The sequence below is a fragment of the Canis aureus genome, chromosome 26 (assembly GCF_053574225.1).
Source record: "Canis aureus isolate CA01 chromosome 26, VMU_Caureus_v.1.0, whole genome shotgun sequence".
Taxonomy (NCBI): Eukaryota; Metazoa; Chordata; class Mammalia; order Carnivora; family Canidae; genus Canis; species Canis aureus.
In genome coordinates this window covers 7,649,773-7,663,809 of record NC_135636.1, presented here as the reverse complement: position 1 = coordinate 7,663,809, position 14,037 = coordinate 7,649,773, and the positions used below count along the sequence as shown (strand labels likewise).

At 41.8% G+C, this 14,037-nt stretch overlaps 1 protein-coding gene across 8 annotated transcripts in view; it reads left to right on the top strand.

The window, feature by feature from the left end:
* KIZ (kizuna centrosomal protein) overlaps positions 1 to 14,037 on the top strand; it is a 131,508-nt gene that overhangs the window by 70,571 nt on the left and 46,900 nt on the right. For all 8 annotated transcript variants that reach the window (XR_013364706.1, XM_077871979.1, XM_077871978.1 and 5 more), the window contains one exon: positions 11,754 to 11,867. Coding sequence is in view for 7 of the 8 variants with exons in the window: in XM_077871979.1 (XP_077728105.1) it covers positions 11,754 to 11,867 (114 nt within the window). In the remaining variant the exon portion in view is untranslated. The remainder of the gene's footprint in view (positions 1 to 11,753; positions 11,868 to 14,037) is intronic.

The window sequence follows — 14,037 nt, the reverse complement described above, 5'->3', positions numbered from 1 at the left end:
TACCATGCAAGGACACAGTAGGAAGGCTTCTCTACAAGCCACGAAGAGGATCCTCACCAGGAACCAAGTCAAACAATATCTTGATCTTGGACTTCCTACCCTCCAGAGTTGTGAAAAACAAGTTATTTAAGCCACCTAGTCTGTGGTATTTTGTTGTAGAAGCCCAAGCTGATGAATACAAACAGCGAAGAACCTCATCTCAACACCACAAAGATAGATAGCAAAGATAGAAAGACATTCACTCTTCTTGAGTCTCTTTATTAGGAGCAAGGAAACCCTTCAGTAAATAGACTTCCTCTAACATCTCATTGACTAAAATTCATTGTATGCCCATTCCTAAACCAGTCATTAGTAAGGATTATTATAATGATCTGAGATGGGAGGAAACCTTTACTGTAAGGGGCCAGATAATAAATATTTCAGGCTTTGCTTCTTCTCTTCCCTTCTCCTTTCCCTCACCCTCCCTCTTTTTAAATCTTAGCTCAAGGGTTGTACAAAAGCAGGCTGTGGCTGGATTCCGTCACCCTTGGCTTAGACTAATTGTGATTTACTTCTGAATGAGGGTTACTTGAAGGGGAGGTTGATTCCTGAACAAAATTGTCTTTCTGTAAAAGGAAAGAAGGGATCTGGACATTGAATAGGCAACCACAGTGTTGCTACACTTGGTAAAAATAAGTTTGTGGATGCAGGAAATAGGCAAAGGAGCTGTGTCCAAGAGACAGAACTCAAATTTTTTATAATGAGTATTTTGTAATTAGTAAAATAATTAAGCTGAAGACAAGCCCCAAAATTATCTTTTGGAAAACTTCTAAAATTAGATTGTGTGAAGTTACACAATTCTATGAGTACATTAGTAAAAGCCATTAGTAAATACTTTAAATATTTGAGTTTTATGGTATGTGAATTATATCACAGTGAAGCTGGTTTTTTCAAAATCTTCCAAATTCCAGAACAAAGACATGTCTTGCAGCTCTGTGGTGTTTGCCCTGTGGAGGCGAGGGCACGTTTGGTTGTATGGCTGGTTTTAGAGCTTTCACTGGTGGCCTTAGAAATCTTCCTATAGTGGGGATGCTTTTGATGACCACTTTTTGGACATATGTATTAAATATCCTTCATGCTATAGAAAATATTTTATATTTTATAATCAAATGCTTAGCATGCTTGTAATAAAGATAAAACTGATGCAGGGGTGCATGGGTGGTGCAGTTGGTTAAGCAACCGACCCTTGGTTTCGGCTCAGATCTTGATCTCAGGGTCCTGAGATGGAGCCCTGCACTCAGCACAGACTACTTGAGCACAGACTACTTGGGATTCTTTCCCTCTTCCTCTCTCTTCCCCTCTGCCCTTCACCCCAAATAGAATCTTTAAAAAAATAAAACTGATGCAGAAGCAAGAAATTACTGAATATTTTTGTCCTTGCCTCTTTTAAACTTTATTTACTCTTTGTGTCCATTAGGACTCTTTCTGTTGTATTTACCTATGTTAAACTCTTAAGTCAAAGAGAACTCTGCTGCTGTACAGCAAGAAGTCCAGTGGTAGATGGTCTGCAGGCTGGTTTCACCAGGGCACAGATGATGCCACTCCTCTCCTTTTCTTGGTTCAGTTTCTCCTGGATTGGCTCAGTTCTCAGGCCCAGCATCCTGGTGGCCTTTGTCTTGACATGCTGAGCAGTCTTTCATTGGCTCTGATCTCGTCATTGGCCCTTCCCCCCTCCACAGTCACTGTAACAAGGAGAGAGCACCACTGGCTTGCACCTGGACCCCATGCTTCACCCTGAGCCCCATCCAAGTGGGTGGGCTAGGATGGGGGAGTGGTTGTTCATTAGAGCAAAATGGCAGTGTTACAGGCAGGCTGTTGGGTGGCAAATCTTCACACTTTCCTTCTCTCCATCCCTGACTTCACTTCTGCATTTGGTTGCCTATTTTATTCCTCCTCCTTCAGTGTCTTATGGCTCATCTTTCCTTTTATTCTCTTTAACTTATATTTTTTATAGGCTTCTGGAAAAACAAAATGCATTTTAAGGTAGGATTTAAAAAAGAATATTGAGCCTGATAGCTGAGTGGGACAGCTTCCCTTCAGTGATGGCTTTTGTTAAGGAATGTATGCGGACAAGACAAGTAGATGAGACAAGGAAAAAAACCAAAAAGTTAAGCAAAAAGTGAGACTTTGATAAGTTTGCTTGTACTCTTATACTTGATCTCACCATTTTGAGCCCTAGTTGGGAAACTGACACTATTGCCTTAACCCTACAGGAGAGATGCAAGGAGCAGTTCTGAATCCTCTTGTCTTTTGTGGCTTTCAACTAGTTGTCAAACATTTTTTTTTTAATTTTCCTTTTTCAGTGTAAATTTATTTTAATTTGCTTGTCCTTTTGATGGACAGGGTCTGTGTTTGAGTCTGCTGCTTAAAACAATTCTGTTTGGTTTTTTTATTGCAGTGACTCTCAGATATATTTCAGTAGAATTATTCTGCAGTTGAATAAAATGATCTTTTCCAAGTTGGTAGGAGAATGAATCTTTGTAATTTTGGGAACTTCCTCAAAATCATTTCACTAAAACTTTGGTACCAGCTACTGCCTGCCTGCTTGAAGATAAAATGCAGGCATGTGAGTAGCTGATGAATAATAATGAACCATGTGGGAACAGCTGATCTTGTTAGCTTTGACAGATTGTATTTTTAATCATGGGTCTATGTGCTCATGGTTTGATTTTGATATCACATACACATATATTCATACATGTATATGAATACATAACGTATATGATGAAATGAAATACATCTGTATTTCATGCTGTTTTGCAAAAAAAAAAAAGTTCTGTGAATTCTGGTGTTCTATCACCTTAAACACTGGAAAGCACTACTTTCCAGGGCAATTGAATCCCTGAAAGAATTTCCGGGATGGAATCATGTGACTGATGATCCTTACTGATCAACTGTGTTAATGTATTAAAAGGACATGCTCTGGACACAGTGGGTTTGGAACATTATTACATCTGTAATCATAAGCACGTTTGGAATTGATTCCTACTGTTTTTGAAAAGTGCACTTAGCAGGAATCAGGGATGTGCTTGCCTGACCGCCCTGAACTCTGACACAGAGGAGACAGGCCTTTTCACCTGGTTGCCAGGCTCTACCCAGGAAGGCCAGCTCGCTTTCCCTGTTTTCTTGCATGCATCCTGCCTCTCCTCCACTGTTAACCCATTTATTCATTCATAAGGATGAGTCAGCATCTTCCACATTCTTGTTTCTCACTTCCTCTTTTGGTCTTTGGCTTCCTCTGAGCAGCTTCTTGTGAATGCACATTTGACTAGTAAATTGATTCAGCTTCTTCATTGTGCTACAGTAGTGACCCTGTGAAGGGCCAGCAGCACGCCAGCACAATCTTTTCAGGACTCCTCCATTTAACTTTCACCATCCTTGCACAGTAGAAGTGTTAATCACAGTAGAAGTGTTAATAGCCAAGGCCTTAGTGGATCTTTGGCAGGTGCCCTCCCTGGGGAGCTGCCACTCCCATGTCAGTCATTGTGGAGGTGGGCCCAGAACTTGGAGTCAGAATCCAGAGACGGAACTGGCCTGCTTGTCTGAGCTCCCCCTCAGTAGGGGTGACTGCACAGGACCCCATTCCTATTCGTCACTTACTGGCTTCCAAGGAGACTTAACTATGCCACGGAGGTGGAATATTAATTTATTACAGGGTTTGAACCTGGCAAGAGCCCTCCATAAGCCCATTTAACCACCCCATGGTGCCCTCTGATTTCCCTTCTCCCTGGATCCCCTTACATGCTATAACCCTTGCCGGCCCAATCTAAGGCTCCTTACCTCCCTTCTTATACACAGATGCACACACATGTACCAAGACAGGCAGACATGTAACAGCTCAGCAAAAGTCTGCTGCTTGGTTTTATGGTCCTCTATCAGTCACTAAGCCCCAATGAAGATGGTTCTGCCCTGACAATATCAGATGCCCTTTTACCAAAAAGCACCCCTTCAAGTTTAATTATAGAACTGATTATGATGATGCCTAATAAGCAAAAGTTTATTGTGTTCATAGTATTTTTCAAACTTTTCCAAAATGCAGGGCCTGATTGTATTCCACTTTTTTCTTTTCTTTTTTTTTTAATTTTTTATTATTTTTTTTATTTATGATAGTCACACAGAGAGAGAGAGAGAGAGAGGCAGAGACATAGGCAGAGGGAGAAGCAGGCTCCATGCACTGGGAGCCTGACGTGGGATTCGATCCCGGTCTCCAGGATCGCGCCCTGGGCCAAAGGCAGGCGCTAAACCGCTGCGCCACCCAGGGATCCCTTATTCCACTTTTTTCTAAAGATTTTATTTATTTATTTATTTATTTATTTATTTATTTATTTATTTATTTAAGAGCGAGCACACAAGAAAGCACAAGTGGGAAAAGCAGCAGAGGGAGGGAGAAGCAGGCTCCCCACTAAGCAGGGAACCTGATGTGGGGCTTGATCCCAGGACCCTGGGATCATGACATGAGCCAAAGACAGACATTAACCGACCGAGCCACCCAGGTACCCCGTGTATTCCATTTTTGAAAAGGCATAAAGTTAAAAAAAAAGAAAAAGAAAAAAAGAAAAGGCATAAAGTTGCATGATAATAAGATTTACCCTCCATGATCTTTTCTGCAGCAGATATTCAAAGCCAGGTAGCTTTAGGGAACCAGTTCCATAAATCCACTGTGTGGGCTCAGGACCCAAATGACAGCATCCTTCTGGTAACATGTCATTGGTGATTTAAAAGAAACCTTGGGAGCAAGAGTAAATGTTGCGAGTCTGGTAAGGATTTTTATCAACCAGAGTGTTAAGTTTGGGATCCATAGATTAGCAAGGAGAAAATGGACTTGAACACTTATGCATTTCACAGAGGATATCTGCAGGCATAAGTACTGATTCTGGGCTATTTAAAACTCCTCCTAAGTTCAGGCTGCTTATCTCTCTTTAAGGGCAGAGAAAACACCCATTACAAATTCTCTCAGGCTGTCCAGTGCCTCATTAAGGAACTTGGGGCGGGGCGGGGGGTGGGGAGGTGGCATGAGAGAGGGAGTAGTTCTGCGAATTAAAGTGGAATAGAATGATGAGGTCTGTTTTGAGGCCAAAGTGGGGGAAAAGGCAAGGGTTTTGCTTGTGCGCCTCTGCTACAATACAGAGGACCTTAACACAGACAGACGGTACCCTACAAAGTGTAGCCCATAATTCAAGCTGTCAGCTTAATCACACTGTTTCCAGGTAAAGAGAAGGAGCCCTTGTTTCCTGGGTAAAGAGAAGGAGCGTTGTTTGCTGACCCCTGGTCCTCAGCCTGCAGCGGACTGCCCCACTCTGTTGGCCTTTGTGTCACTGTCCCCTCCTTCCCTCCTTTTTGGCATTGTGCTCCCTTCAAGTGGCCCCCTGGAAGGGACCACCCAGGGGGCTGTACAATGCTCCCCACCCCCACCCCCACCCCGAGGTAGCCACCAAAACATAGGTTTTGTAAGACAGCCCGTTAAAAGAAAAATACTGTTTAACTATGTATGTGTTTGTCCTTTCTACAACTGTTTTGTGTGGCCAACAAAACCCCGTATACAGACTTCACTGTGGCCGCACATACAGCTGTTCAAGCCATCAGGTGTCAGGCTTGAGATAGTTGCTTCCAGTTTATTTTCCCAGGGTACTAATTCTTGATGCAGTTTATATTTACACATTTGGATTTATGGTCAGGATATTTGATATCAAAGCAAACAAATTGCACTGGCTTTATGAAACTCTTATCTGTAGTCTTTGGAGTTGGTGGCTTGGCATTGCTCTTGGATGAAATTTGTCTGTAATGCTACTTAACAAAAGCTAGCAGCCGGGAATTCGGTTCTCAATAGCCATTTACACCTCTGTAAAAGGATTAGCTCTGGCCAATTGTTACACTGTTTAAATCTTAATTTGCATCTTTATGGAGGTAGAGATTCTAGAGACCTCGCTGGTTCTCTGTTGTATTTGTATACCTATGGGTGGGAGGTCACTGGAGGTTTTCTCTTATTGGTGAAGGTGCTAAATTGCTTCAGGGTGACCAGTAAGCTACACAAATTGAATTAGCGTCCAGGGTTGGGTTTTGACTGACAACAGTCGGTTTTGATTCGTTAGTTATATTTTGTAGCAGTTGTGGTCTGAGTGTTTGGTACATGAATGCACACTCTGTTAGTTCTGTTCAAACTTAAGAATCCTTAAGGTCCTTAGGATTTGAAACGTTCGTTGTAATCAGCAAATGCCCATGGGAATAAAGTGTAAAAAAATCCAAACCCTAACTGGATAAAACGATGTTTATAAAAAGTAATCTTTTCTATCCAGACCATGTGTTCTTAGCTTAAAGATCAAAGCCTTGTTGCCTTTAGGAAGGAAGGTGGGTCAGACCAGTGAGGAGGAAGAAGCTGAGATTCCCTGGCCAGTGCGCTGGGAATTGGAAACAAAAGCCGGTTGAGTTGCCTCTTTCCCACCTTTCTGTGTATGGGTTATTCCTAAATGACATGCTCCTAACCTTTGGACCACCTCTTCGAATGATGCCTTTTCATTGTTGCTCATTTTGAAATACAGATCTTCCCCTAAAATTTAGTTCTGGAAGTGACCCGCTTGGGTGCTTTATGATCCTTTAGTTGCATTAAAAACACGGTACACATATATCATAAAACTTTTTTATTTTTTATTTTATTTTTTAAAACTTTTTAAAAGTAACGTTAGATTAATAAATGTTGCAAGCCAACTCATTGCCATTTACAGTCAGTGATTACCATACTTTTTTGTGTGTGTGTGATTACCATACTTGAGACTATTGTTCCCTACCTGAAATAAAACCTGAAAGTTGAGCCTGTAGTACAGCAGCTGCAACACTTAAATTCTGTCCCCAAAAAAGCTAGCACCCACAGGAATGGGACTTTCTATATCCCTCAGACAGGATTTAAAAAAAGTTTTTTGTTTAGGTTTTTGTTTTGCCAAAAAGTAATTCTCAGTTTGCAATCCTGAAAGAAAAACCACAGCACCTTTTCTCTTTTCCTCATTTTTTTCAGAAAAACTGTATATTAATTTGAGTGTTCCCATTCACCTGGAATAGGGTTGTTTTCTTTCAAATCATTTCCAAAATTCTACATGACTAAAAAATGAAAGTGAAGCTAAGAAGCAATTACTTTAAATTTGGCCCGCTCAAATTCTATGTATCGTATGCTATAACCCTGTTGGGTAAAATTAAATACACTTCTTTAAAGTTCCATCTGTGTTTCTATTTTATTTTTTTTTAATTTTTTATTTATTTATGATAGTCACAGAGAGAGAGAGAGGCACAGAGACACAGGCAGAGGGAGAAGCAGGCTCCATGCACCGGGAGCCCGATGTGGGATTCGATCCTGGGTCTCCAGGATCGCGCCCTGGGCCAAAGGCAGACACCAAACCACTGCGCCACCCAGGGATCCCTCCATCTGTGTTTCTAATGATTCTTTATCAACTATCAGGTTTGTCCACTTGCTGGACTTAAGAGAATGGACTAGTGCCGTGTGTTGATGCTAGGCCAGTCCACACATTCCTGTGGAAAGACTAGACCTGGCCTCATCAGACTGAGATCCCTCCAGTGAGAATTATTTTGGTTGGAATGCAAACGAAAGACATAAAAGAAGTTGAGATCTTAAATTCCAACATAGTCAGTCTTTCCATAACACATAGTCTTTAATCTTTAGCTCCATTGCTTTGAATTCTTAAATAGAGTCATTTGTAGCAAAGGGCTGATAGATATTTTGTTAAGGCCAGGTAAAGCTATTAGAAATGCTCAGCACAGACTAACTCAACATTTAGCCAGAGAAGCTCCTGAGTTTATCGAAAGTAGACCTAAGCTCTCTGTGCAGAAGAGTCCTTATGGCCCTCTGACTAATCACTTGTTGCTCAGCCCTACCTGGGCTGGTCTAACAACAACCATGTAAAAACATACTGTAGAAATAGGTGGGACATGACTTTCTCTAATCTGAATTTAAATCTTGGCCTGTCATTCAGCACATAGTGTTGTTAAGTATGTCTTCAGTGTTGTGCTGAATGCTACGTGAAACTTAAAGTAAGATAAAAATTCTCAAGTCCAGCTGCTGATTCCAACAAGCTTTTGGTTTTGTAGAGCAGGCTAAGCAGACATGACATAACTAGAGGTCAGTTCCATACGATGAAGGATGCTGTCTATACAGTGAGTGCTAAAGGAAGTCAGGGATAAGAAAGAGCCCTGAACCGAGCTACTCAGAGAAGTGCCTAGACAAGTGTGAGATGAGCTAGTCTAAGGGAGCCTGACATTTGGATTGAGCTGGTGGGAAATGAGCAAGGGTCATGTGACTGGACGATCCGATACCCTGAAACACTGGCTCACCATGCAGGAGGGTGGGGGAGCTGCAGTTGGAGGCAGCAAGGGGTGCCTTGTCTGTAGAGAATTTATAAACAGTAACAAAAAACTGCTTTCTCTTACCACCATTCCTAAGAATGGCAAATATAAAATACTCCTCCCTGGAGGGAAGCTGTTCCCACTGCAACACCCCATACGCACCCTGCCTTGGTATACCAGCATCCCGGAGTATCTGCTAACTTCTACTACTATACTGGCGTTTTAGAGGAGGTGCACAAACGTCAGGCCATGGTCCTTGTTCTGGAAGTCAGACTAAAGGCGTTCTAAGCTGGAGATTCCACGCTTGCAGGCAGGCTGTCTGCCCAGCACTGTATTTAACCTTCTTTTGAATTAATTGTCACATTTGTAAATCTGGGAGATGTCATATAAACATAAACTTTGAATTTGTGAATCTCTGGCTTGTCCTGAACTCTTGGAAGATCAGCGTCACTGAGGCACCACAGTGGGAGCCGTGACTGACAAGCCCTTGGCTGGTAGCGCCCTTGGCTGGTAGCGTGGCCCCAAGCCTTCCGATCCCCAGCTTGTAGCCCCCACCATGGGCGCTCACGACCTCCACCTCCACCCCCACTGCTGCTCTCACACTTCTGTCTCTTCCCCTGCCAGCCGGAGCACAAGCTCCATCTCCTGGCTGGTTTGGGGCCTTAAGGTTTCTCCCTTCATCAATAGCATCAGCCCAGGGCCACCAGGCTGACCCTCTCTAAAACTGCTTTCAAGAAACCAACCAAAGCTCAGAAATCAGAAAGGTATATTGCTATTTTCTCACCAGAGTTTTATATTGAATTTTATTTCCCATTATAGTTGCCCCTTGAACAGCAGGTTTGAACTGCATGGGTCCACTTATATGTGGCTTTTTGTCAATAAATACACTATAGTAAATGTATTTTCTCTTCCTTATGAATTTCTTTTTTTTTTTTTAAGATTTGTTTATTTATTCATGAGAGACACACAGAGAGAGGCACACACAGGCAGATGGAGAAGCAAGCTCTCCATGGGAAGCTTGATGCAGGACTTGATCCCAGGACCTCGGGATCACAACCTGAGCCAAAGGCAGATGCTCAACCAGTGAGCCACCCAGGCATCCTTCCTTATGATTTCCTTACTGTCACTTTCTTTTCTCTAGCTTACTTTATTGTAAGAATACAATAGATTACACATATGCAAAATGTGTGTTAACAAACTATATTATCAATAAGGCTTTAGGTCAGCAGTAGGCTATTAGAAAGTAAGTTTGAGGACAGTCAAAAATTATGTATGGGGGTACCTAGGTGGCTCAGTCAGTTAAGCATCTGACTCTTGGTTTCTGCTCAGGTCATAGTCTCAGGGTCGAGCCCTGCTTGGGGCTCTATGCTCAGTGTGGAGTCGGCCTGAGATTCTCTCTCCCTGCCTCCACCCCTTCTACTGGTGCGTTCTCTGTCTCTCTCTCTCCCCCCAATAAATACATCTTTAAAAATAAATAAATAAAAGTTATGTATGGATATTTGACTGTATGGGGTGAGGGGGGTTGGTGCCTATAACCCCCGTGTTCTTCAGGAGTTACCTGTACTAATCCTGTCACCACATGCACCAACCCCTGTCTGGCCAAACTTGTCTACTTGCTGATTCCCCACCCCTCTCACTTAGCATTTCCTGTCACCTTTGCTGTGCCACTCCGAAGCTGTCTAAATACTGCCTGGTGGAGGGTCCTCCTCACCATTCCTGATTGTCTGCCCACTGATTCTGAGCTCCCATTTACATCTCTAAAATTGGCTCATCACTGGCAGACTTATCTCCCCCTTCTTAAGAGCAGGTGTTAGGCAGCCCAGGTGGCTCAGCAGTTTAGCACCACCTTTGGTCCAGGGCGTGATCTTGGAGACCTGGGATCGAGTCCCACATCGGGCTCCCTGCATGGAGCCTATTTTTCCTTCTGTCTGTTTCTCCCTTTGCGTGTGTGTGTGTGTGTGTGTGTGTGTGTGTCTCATGAGTAAATTAAAAAATAAAATCTTTAAAAAAAAAAAAGAGCAGGTGTTATAATGTGAATTGAGTGGTGGTGGCAAGATAAAGCCTTTTAGGAAGAATTAGGATCTAGATTTTGCCCCCCCAAAAAAGTATTCATAGGTCCTGTCAGTGATATAGGCCAGGAGACTGGAAGCTTTTTGGCAGCAGAGCTTCAGACTGAAGGTCTCAACCCAGGATCTGGCCCACAGGACTAAGAATCCAAACTGAGTCTAGACAAGAGATCAGGACTTGGCAAGGAGCTGGGGCACCGACATTGTGTCCCAGAGCTCGGAATAGGTCCCAAATCCAGAGGGTCCATTATTATTTCCTGCCCAGAGTAAAAGCCTGCATCAGAGTAGAGAGATAGCAGAGGAAAGAGGGAGGACTCTGCCTGCTGTTATCTCTCACCCTCCCATAGGACAGAGCACATCTCCTTTATCCTTGTGCTGTCAGGCACATGGCTATCAAATGGATCCAATAACTTAACCGACTATAGAAGTAATTACAAATTAGTAATATATAATACTACTAATACTAATGTATTGCTTTAGGAGTTGCTTCATTTTCATTTGGGAGTATATATCGAACATTCTCAACTGTGATTGTCTCCTTTGAAGTAGAAATACTGTTTTGCTTTTTATATCCTATCCAATAGCTTTTCAGGATCATGCTTTCCATCAAATAGACACTTTTTAAAAGGAAGTTACTAGCTAATCTCTTTGGAGGCTAATGGTGCAATGACAGACCTAACTAGAAACAGTGGCCAAATTGTCAAACTCTGCCAGTCCCCCGGTAGACTGGAAGTGGATAATGAAGGCTCAAGCCCCCTTCCCACACCTTCCTGTTCTTATTAAAAGTAAAGAAAATTTTATTGTAGTGGATCTGAATGGAGAAATCATAGTCATTTTTCTGCATTCGGAAATAGAGGACGTAACCTATACTTCAGTCAGCAGTTTGCAATTTCTTAGCAGTGACATGTTAAGTAAATTTCACACAAGTTGTGGAGCTCTAACTTTGTTATGATTGACAATATAAAATTAGCCTTTTCTGCTGTTAAGATTATCTAGCATTCCTTTCAGTCAGCTGCAATGTGGAATGAGATTGCACAGCTGTAGATTAAGCAACATTAAAGTCTCCAAAGGGTTAAGAGTTACTTCCTCTGATGGATTTAAAACTGCCACATACCCACAAACAAGTTTTTCAAACTGCCCCATTTTACATTTTTGTCGAGAGACAGTCTAGTTGCTGCATTTTTATGTCTAGATTATATTACAGATATATTTCAATAAACCACGAAGAACCGCCATAGATTCTAGAAGCGGGCCGTCTGTGCTTAAATAAACATCTCATGCAGCACCTGTTTTATTTTATAGGCTCTATAATCGCAGTGACATTCTGAAAGAAGACCTTGAAGCCTGCAGAGCAGCTGTCCTTCACCAGCTTCCGAGACTCTTACCTGAGGGTAGCAGCGATGAAAAACAAGTCAGGTATTAATCACTGCTGAGGTGGAATGACTATTCTTGCTCCAAGATCCTTACAAATGTAAAGGATCACAGAGTTGCAGACTGCTAGCTCACATGGTTACCACTGGGGTAGATGCTTGCAGTTGTCAACTTAACTTTTTTACAAACTGTATCATTTACTTTTTTGTAAGAGTATTTGTTTCTGTTAATTGGATATATCCACTCAATTCCCTGCTCATAGCAGTGTTTTAAGGGCTTATTTGTGGAGTGTGAGTACAGGTAGTCTTTGGCATATTAGCATACCTTGAGAACAACCCAGTATATGATCCAGGGTAGCCATCGCCTAGAGAGATGCATTCCTCAGTATCCAAGGTCATGCTAGTGATACAGACCTCCAGTCTGTAGGTGTGGTCACTGGACCAGCAGCCTCAACAAGACCTGGGAACTTGTTAGAGATACGTGTTTTTGGGCCCCACCTCAGACCTACTGAATCAGGAATCTGGGGGTAGGGTGTGGCCATCTGGATTTTAATAAACCCTTAAGGGAACTCTGTTTCTTCAAGTTTGAGAGCCACTATTCCAAAGATATGCCTTAAATGGCCACAAATCTGGGATAAGACAAAGAGAGAGGAAGTTAATTAAATGTAGGGTAGTTGGCACATATGAACTATATATAACTCATATATTTTCGTAAGTCGCTCAGAAATCCATTCCATACTCTCTACCCACCTTTTAGGCAAGCTGGGTTTCTTTTCATGACTCAGAAGTTCTGTGGCATTAGGCCACTTACTGAGTTCATAGAATTACAAATGTGTAATATGTGTAATGGTTTGTCCAGTACTCTCATCTGGTAGGTGCCTAATTTATGTGGCATAAATGTTGCCAGTGTTCTTTTATTTGTATTTTGAGGATTGACTATGTTTCCTCTTATAAAAATATGTCCTACCATTTACTAGCAGAGAACAGATTATTACTCAGACCTGGTCAGCAGATGGGTGTCTGTGAAAGCCTTTCTGCAAGGACCTTCTGTGGCTGAGAGCATGGGAGGGGCTCTTGGGGTCTGCTTATCTTACCTCCAACATCACCTTCTCTAACTTTAGTGCACCAAGTAGGCTGTTTTATGTTCGCGTCTTTCTTTAGAAGAGAATTCAGCCTGTCTAGCATGTATTGGATACCATCAAGGCATGAGAAGTGAGGATAATGGTCTCTAAAAGGGCCTTATCACAAGAAAACTTGGCCAATTGAATGTTTCCATTTCACAGACCATGATGAGCTTCACAAGTCCTGAGTGTTTTTAATTTACCTTCTGTATCTCCACTAGTGATCCCCAAACTATAGGAAATGTTGGAAATGACCTTCCTAGTCAGTAGCTTTTCAGCCTAAAGCAGTAAAGGCAAGAAAATCCTCTTCCATGTATTTATCATGTGAAATAAAAAACAGCAGTCTTAAAATACTCCTTTACAAGGTAGTGGAAGAAACTGCCTGGGAGGAATCTTTCTGAGCTCTATAGGTTGATTGGTGCTTATGTGGTGTAAGGCTCTTTGTCCCTCTTTTTCTTTCTCACTGCTTTTTATATCTGTTGATATACTATTTGGCATAAACCACAGTTGTGGCATGTGGCATAGGAAGCATATACACATTTATAATTCTCATACAAACTGACTTGTTAGACTAAATGATTCATTGTTGGACTCTCTTAACCTAGGTTGCCAAACTGATTGTGGGTGAGAAAATATAATATCTACATCTACTAGACTAACGTTTGTTATAGTTTCTCAACATGCATGATAGAGGATTGATTTTCATTATGAAAAGTTGCATTTTATATGACTATTGATCTATAGTTGTGTATAAATCAGCCTTCCCTAAGAAATGATTCTTCTTATAACCAACACAAATTTTAAAATTAATATCTGGAGGCTTCAAGACTGTTTGGTTACCACCATCATTTTTTAAAGCTAGATAAAGAAGTCAAGAATGGTTACTAATGTCAGTGTTATGTTCTGTTACAATTAGAATTGTCCCATGTACTGTGACTGGCAATACTATTTAATGCACACTGATTGTCACTGCTTCACTGTCTAACCTTGGAAAAAGTGCCAACTCTTTATAGGACCTGTGAGAGACAAGTAGTCAGGTCTTTAATACATGTTCTTTTTAATGATTTTAACCATGGCATCTGACTCCACCCTGCC